At 31.0% G+C, this 8,560-nt stretch overlaps 1 protein-coding gene across 1 annotated transcript; it reads right to left on the bottom strand.

Annotated features, from left to right (window-relative positions):
* Positions 1-778: 778 nt before the first annotated feature.
* On the bottom strand, positions 779-3,381 carry LOC106298039 (putative two-component response regulator-like APRR6). The gene is made up of 6 exons (XM_013734146.1): positions 3,243-3,381; positions 2,623-2,769; positions 2,074-2,532; positions 1,903-2,001; positions 1,525-1,797; positions 779-975 (listed from the first exon to the last, which is right to left on the bottom strand). The coding sequence occupies exons 1-6, from the start codon at positions 3,379-3,381 to the stop codon at positions 779-781; spliced, it is 1,314 nt and encodes a 437-aa protein (XP_013589600.1).
* Positions 3,382-8,560: the final 5,179 nt, after the last annotated feature.

The following is an 8,560-nucleotide window of genomic DNA, read 5'->3' as shown; positions in this document are numbered from 1 at the left end:
ATTCCTACCGAATTTGTGTAGCCTATGAATCAAATGGTATAACCAAATTCGTCCTCAAGCTTGACTCTCATCTCGTCAGCAACTCTCTTGGAGCAACAGTAATCAAACTGTTAAATTAGGCGTGTGGGACTAACCAAAAATTCTAACGAATATCCATATTTGAGACCGACTTGAGCTGTATGATGTGGTGCAGGAGAGAAAATCAACCTTGACAACTAGGCGTTTTGGCTGTGTGCAAGCATAACACAGCCTGCTTCGGCCATCCAACTTCTTCAAGGTACTGCAAAATAATATAGACAAGAAACTTGACACAGAAATGAATTTACAATTTACATAAATAAAAAACAATATATTTGCATTTTTGGTTAAATATATGTGGCAAATGAATTTGATGCATTCGAACCCTTTCACAGTAGATAGCCTTCATCCGTTCTAAATTACAACCAAGAAAACATAAAATATGAACAAACCAAAGTTAATGAGATATATAATTATAACTAAGTGTTTGAATACGCATTTACCTGAAGATTACTGAGAGTCTAAAGAAATTATGAAATCTACATTGTTATTATATATATGTAAATAATGCACATGCACTAGTATGATATGTATTTTTGACATATAAAACGAATATAAAATGTTCATGCAATATATTGTTTTTTATTTATGTAAAATGCACTTGCAATATATAAAACAAGTCCAATATCATTTAAAACTTGTCTTGGTTTATTCTTTTATTCTTTATCACTAATAAACATATATCATTTAAAACTTGTCGTCAATCCTCATGGCCGACATGAGTGTTGGGCAAAATATTCACCTCAGAAGAACCATTATTTCCTAACACATGCTGCATGTCCATCTCATGAACGTCAGTGTCAAAAGAAATCAAATCTTCAATCGGAATATCATAACATGCATCTTGTTGAAATTGGCTTATATCTTCTATGTTGGTTTCAAGACGAGTCGCATTACCTAGAGCAGCATAATTTATTTCACAAAGAAATAAATTTGTATTAGTCTTAGAGGAATCATATATTTAGGAATAACACAACCTTTTAAGAAGAAATCTGGTTCATATGTATATTGGTTTCAAGAATGGTCATACTAGTTTGAGAATAAGTTCCATAATTTAATCCACCAGAGACCAAATTAACTCTCAAGAGTCATATCAGTTTCACATGATATCATATCTTTAGGAATAACATAGCATTCTCTAAAAGAAGTATTACCTATATCAATTATATTGGTTTGAGGAAGTGTGATATTGCTTTGAAGAGTGACCTCACTGTTCAGAGAAGTATGCCTTGGTTCATAATGAATAAAATCATTTTGAACTGTAGAGAGAATCATATCTTCAGAAGTAGCACACATTTCTCCTAAAGAAACACAACCCAACTGATCTGGATTAGTCTTGCGAAAGAGTAAGTTCAAATTAAATTTAGGAAGAACATCTAATTTATACTAGTTTAGAAACTGAAACGTGCTAGAATTATATTGAAGCATATAACCTATCCAACGCACCTGAGTTAGATGCACCAACGCTTGATGGCAAACCAGAATGGCCAAGTAAATTGTTATCGTTTAAGCTAGTTGAAACCAGATTGGTATGGCTAACAGTATCAGTGGGAGAAATGTTGCAAGGTGGGATGTTACTTGTGGCCGCAGGTACACGATCTGCTTCCATGGATGAACTGTTTGGTATATTACCAAACCAAGAGGTACGGCTTAAGTCCATTTTTGTTCCTTGATAAAACTTTAGCGCCATTGTATCCCTCTCCTTAATCCGGTTCTTATCTGAAATTTTATGAAATAAGCATATTTGCATTGAGTGATGAATGATGAATGATGAGTGATGATAGAGAGTTCTCCCGTTTAAGAGAATTCCCATGGAGTTATTACCTGCAAAGAAATTCTTTGCTATGTTGGATAATGTGAAAGGATATTCATTCTTCGATGTTCGATCATTAATAATCCCCAATAAGGATTTTGGATGAGAATCTGCAGAATAGAAGAGTAAAAGAATATGATTGAAACAAATAAGAAATTGTCAAAATGAAATAAAAATCGTACCTTTTTCACCCAAGTTAGAGCCAGCAGAAAAGAACTTCATCTGATGCTCATAAGTCCAGAAATTGTTGCGTATTCCTGTGTTACTATCTATATTATTTCCTTCATTTCTCTTATTTTCAAACTCAACAGGATACACAGTTTTGTTTTTCCTTTCAACATTTGCTATATTTCTTCTTTCTTGGTACGCTGATTTTTTCAACAATGGTTTTCCTAGAAAAGATGATGGACACTGTCTCTTAAGGTTTTCTCTGAAAGCTTTCATCTGATTTATACGTTCCTCCTTATTGCCCCCTCCACTTTTAGGTATGCTGATTTTTGTTAACTTTTGGCTCTTATTAGATAAGACATGCTGCAACATGTTGTTGATATCTTTTTCAGAAATAGGCTTCTCTAGGAGATAACACGCTCTTTTTTCCAAAGAGTTTGATGGTTTAGCTTTCTTTCCCTCTGGACTGATCACTTTTTAACATGTACAAGATAAAAAAACAAGTTACCATATACATTAAACAAATGAACAAAATAGTAAGATGATGTATTAAATAAGCGTACATATTAAAGGAATGTCTCTGGTCAGCAAAGAAGTGTAGAAGGAATGTGAATCTATATGCGGCATTTCAGTGTTGGCGATGACAAGTACGATATCCATCTGTTTTTTGAGCATCGATACAGCCTCACTTGCCACATTGACACTTATCACTAATACATCAATTTATATATTAGTTTTTTGAAAAGTTCAAAACCAAATGTTGAAGAAAACAAGCAATTTTTTTCTTATTAGACCTTTAGTTATCTACAGAAATAAAAATAATAGATAAGGTTTGTATTGTTGATTATATTTCATGCTAATCTAACATATTATATTTAGATAAATTTAGTTTCATATATTTTCTAAAATGGAATACCATAAAAATTCAAATGAATAACTAAAATTGAGATAAAATGTTATATTTTTTATACATTTTTAATAAAATAATTAATTATAGCTTAAATAGTTTTATCAAATTAGTTCAAATATTAATAACCACAAATCTATGTATTTTGAATCATAATGTTAACATAATAGATGAAATCATTTATAAATGGATATAATAAATATGTGAATAGAAAAATGATAACTACTATAAACAGCGAAATAAAAGAAAATTTATAACGAGTAACTAGATCTTTACCCTTGTGGGAAAGTTGTTGAAGCATTGAAGTGAGAGGAGAGATCGATGCAATTTCATGATCGATTAGCAGAATGAAAGTATCACCATTGGAATTAGAGATTTTGTTTCCGGTAACATCAAAAGCAATTTCTTTGGCCATTTCTTTAGAAATGTTTTATACAAAAAGAATTCTGATCAGAGAGTTCGAGAAAAAGATCAAGATGAAGAAAGGGGAAACAACTGCATGGACATATATAAAAAAATTATGGTCAAGCTAAGGTCAAAACTAATTTCCAAAAGAAAAAATTGTATCTTAATTTTTATAGTAAAATATTAATTGACCATTTGACCACATATTATTAACTATATTGCCAACTTTTTTTTGGTACCACTAACTATATTGCCAACTTAAAACCGAAAGGTCAACGACCATGTCTTATTTTTATTGCAACATATTTACTCTACTATTTGACCTTATACTATATTTTCCAACTGGATGATTTACAGATGTCTGGTTTTTAACTGAAAAATGCATGTATAGCTTTCAATCTTATGAATGTATATACTAGCATGTATTTAATTTAACATATCTTAAAGCTGCATCATATTTGATGAAACATCTTATATATATGCTCGTATATACATTCATAATAAGATTAAAAGGTATTGCAAAAGAAAAGCTTGAAGCCTTGAACCCTTCAACTTATAACAACTACACGTACATACTACCATTGTATATGCATATACATTTCAATATAGAAGTTAAAAAAAAAATTCTAAACTGATGTCCACCATCAGGCTTTGACAAGTCCAAGCTGAAAGATCTAAGGCTTGCAGTCTCAAGAACCTTTATGTAATTTTGTAGTGGATAAAATTCCAGTATACTCCATCTGGATAGAAATGTTCGATGTTTAAGGTTTTTTCATACGTATTAAGAAAAATTAGATATTTATTTTTGTGTATTATTTTTGAGTTTTCGTTTTACCTAATTTAAAATTTTATTTGATTCCCAATAAAATTCAACCACTTACAATTTTTCATTATGATTTATATTTTATTTTTAAAGTAAAATGCATTAATTAAATGTAGAACATCAATCTTTCGTATACAATAATAAAATTTAAATGTTTGTACGTTTCAATACGGAGGGAGTAAATCTTAAGAAGATGAGTTAGTAGCATGCTACATAGTTAGAGTCTAGAGTCCGAGAAGGTTAGATGTCAATAATAAGTGGCTCTGTTTTCTGTTTTTTTCTTCAGTTTTTGTTTTAAGCAATTGTGAGATTCGGGTTTTTAGAATCGACTTTGTCGCCACCACTATCACCACAGGTCCACCACTGTGGCCTAACATCAGTACCAGATATAAAACGTAATACTATTTCAGAAGTTTCGAGAAATTTATGTTTCTAATGTAAGTAACAAATTGTTTTTACATATATCTGTGTATTTATATGTTTTTGTTACTATTAGATCGGGCACCACAATTATTTTACAGTTGTTTACTTGTTTTGCTTGTTACCATTCAAATCTTTAGTTGAAAAATGCTTGCAATAATAGTCTTACCTATCCCGAGGATTTATTCATACAAAAATCATTGCTATATCAAGTTTTTTAAAAAAAAAAACACTTATCAAAACATATTACTCCCTCCATTTCATATTAACTATCGTTGTAGATAATTTTTTCGTTACAAAATAAGTGTTGTTTTCAACTTTCAATGCAAAATTTATTAATTTTATTCAACAATTTATTTTTCTATTGGTTGAAATATAGTTAGGTGTATTGGTAATTATATTTTATATAGAAAATATACAAATTAATTGTTTTCTTAATCCATGTGCACAAACCCAAAACTACATTTAATATGTGATTTTTAACGTTAAAATCCCTCAACTAAGTTTGCTTTGGGTAAAAACCCCTAAACTAAGTATTTAACGAAAAAACCCCCAAACTAATTTTATTTAATAAATTAAACCCCATCAGGTCATAATTACCATTACTACTGGTAAATCTTTAGTTTAGGGGTTTCTAAATTAAATAAACATAGTTGAGGAGTTTTACCATTTAAAATCTAAAAAATAAAAATAAAATCAAAATTTTATAATATTATCTCAAAATTAGTAACTTAAATTTTTAAAATTAGCATATTTTTTTTTGGTAAATGTATGAATTTGATTTGTTTTTAACATCAACATTATATATGTATAAATTAAAAATGTAAAAACCTAGAAAATATAATAAAAATTATCTAAAGATTTACCTGTAATAAAATTACTAAAAGATTAAAAATGTAAAAACAAGAAAATATAATAAAAAATATATCTTATCTAATAAAAATATAATAATAAATCTTTAGATAATTTTATTATATTTTCTGACGTTTTACATTTTTAATTTATATATATATATAATGTTGATGCTAAAAACACATCAAACTCATATATTTACAAAAAAAAAAAATTAAATTGCTAATTTTAAAATTTTTAGTTACTAATTTTTAGATAATATTATAAAATTCTGAATTAAAAAAAAATTAATGGTAAAACCTCTCAACTATGTTTACTTAATGTAAAAACCCCTCAACTATGTTTACTTAATGTACAAACCCTTCAACTATGTTTACTTAATGTAGAAACCCTTAAACTAAAGATTTACCTGTAGTAATAGTAATTATGACATGTTCGGGTTTAATTCATTAAATAAAATTAATTTAGGAATTTTTTTGTTAAATAATTAGTTTGGAGATTTTTACCCAAAATAAACGTAGTGGGGAAAGATTTTTTTTTTTTGTATAATAAGTGGGGGAGAGTTTTAACGTTAAAAATCCTTTAATACGAAACCAAGGGAGTACAATCGAGTGGAGAACCAAAGTATAAGGTGAGCTTCGTATTTTGTTCCCTGAATTTTGAAGTAATGTTAGCCGACTACAAATATTCTTGTCGTTGAAGTTTCCAAGCTATTAATGATTTGTTGGGAGCTTTCGATGCTTTTTATTGTTTTTTTTAATACCAAATGTTTATATTAATGTAAGATTTTGACAACAATATAATAAACAAAAAATCTAAAACAAAATGAAATATAAATAAAGCTAAGAAAAAAAATCCCTAAAAAAGCTTCACTTAATATCTTAAAGTTCATGTTCGGATGAACACATTGAAATTGAATTTAGAACCAACGTTTAAAAACCCAAACAATATGATTTAAGATTGATTTATAACTTTTTTTGGCGAAGCTTGACCGTTGGTTAGTAAGAGCACCTTTAACAATTATATACCGTGTTAGTATCTTAAAAAATAAAATTATTATTATTTTATTTGCATGTCTATGTCCAGTTTTTTCAGAACAATTAACATTCTAATTTGTTGACAGCGGTAGAATCCTTTCATAATATCTAAAAAAGTGTAAAATAAGAACTTATATTTACTCTTTTTCCTACTTTTTGATTAATTTTATTTTTAAAAGGATGAGAATTTGGATAAGAACTCTGTGTAAAGATGCTCTAAGAGGAGAAAATTTCAGAACCGTAACCAATACCGTAGCAAAGGGTCCTTGGCTGCGTAAATTTGCAAAAAAAAATCCGACTATTGATTGTTGATAGACAAAAAGGTGTGAGACCTGAAATTGGGCCTGAAACCCAACCCACTTGCTAAAGCCCATACCCAACAAAAGCTCACTAATCTAACGATTAGAGTCTCGTCAGGTGTGATACTCGAGCGCCGACATCCAAAATATCACCGGAACGAGCGGAGGTACAGTGGAGCTCGTCGGCAGGGCTTAGCACGGCCAGCGTCAAGGAAAGCGGGATGCGGCGAGACCTCAATGTTCGGAACAGCGAGCGTTTAAAGAAACCTTAACACGATTATTCTGAATGAATGTTGATTTGTACCTCGTGACCAGGGATTGATTAACAGCTTAGCTTGCACTGCAAGTAGACTCATTCCCAATCATAGATGCATTGACAATTCAAGATTTCTTTAGTTAGCATTTCTCTGACATGAAGAGGTGGTTTTGTGTTTCTGTGGGGTTTTTTTGGCATACGACACAAGATATATTAAAACTTTGATTTCATTTTTCCATTCGGCCATTCTTCTTAAACCTAGATCTCTCTATCCATAAATTAATATTGTTTTACTCTGCATTCTCAATTTCTCATATTCCAAATGCTGAAATGCAACAATGTACTTATTTTAGTGATATGAACATCAATGCAAAAAATTACTTAAAATCTTTTGATGGAGTTAAAAGAAGTGTTACTGAAGTAGCACAAGTGATAGCTTCAACCATTATAGCTTCATTACTATGGTAAAAATGTACGCCATAGCCATCAAGATTTTGTGGTTATAAAGGGAAAATCTGTGGCTATAGAAAGGTAATGTTGCAGGCTGGAAATCAGGGATGGCAAAATAGTTGATGGAAGCTTAATTGATCGACCAAAGATAAAGATAAATAAAGATAGATAGGATGGAATTAGGCTGCTGGTCGTGTGACACTCTCAGCCTAATCAGTTGATGATTGAAGTGGATTGAGATGGTGCTTTGCTTGCTGGACGTGTATCACTCTCAAGCTTGGCAAACGAATTGGAGGATATGATTTCTAATATGATAAAACAAGATAAATAAAGATAGATAGGACGGAATTAGGCTACTGGTCGTGTGACACTCTCAGCCTAATCAGTTGATGATTGAAGTGGATTGAGATGGTGCTTTGCTTGCTGGACGTGTATCACTCTCAAGCTTGGCAAACGAATTGGAGTGGAAGGATGGGGGGGTTGAGGACGCCACAAGACTCTATGGAAAGGAGCCTTGATAAGTCAAGGTGCTTTGGAGTTGCTTCACACAAGCTCAAAAGACTTAGAACAATAGTTTTAAGAAAACTAGAAAATTGAATAATTCTTATTACTTTCAAAATGGGGTGCTTTACAACGAAACAAAGACTAGAGCTTTATAAGCTCGACCAAGGACTCTCTAACAGTCATAAAATGACATAAGGAAAGAAATAAAACCGAAATAATAAACTTGGAAGCAAAGGAAATGATGGCTCCTTGAAAACTAGCCGTTGGAGGCTTAATGATGAGAATCTTGACCAAATGAATGTAGATGGTGTCCTCCTTGTATCTGGACGGTTTGAGGGGGTAAGTGAGTTTCCTGGGAATCTTCTTAATGGTCTGGAAGGTACTGATTTCGTGCATAGACTGAAGGAAAAAGAGCTGTTGGAGTTTTAATGCTTGAGACTCCAAATAAGGCAGTTTGGTGATAATGGGGATCTTCTTATTCCTATGTGGGCTAGTGCATGGGATGAAGTTGTAGAACTCTTCTGGCTCGTGTATAATGTCTCCTGGAT

Source organism: Brassica oleracea, chromosome C6, assembly GCF_000695525.1.
Source record: "Brassica oleracea var. oleracea cultivar TO1000 chromosome C6, BOL, whole genome shotgun sequence".
Lineage (NCBI taxonomy): Eukaryota > Viridiplantae > Streptophyta > Magnoliopsida > Brassicales > Brassicaceae > Brassica > Brassica oleracea.
This window is presented reverse-complemented; position numbering and strand designations above follow the sequence as displayed.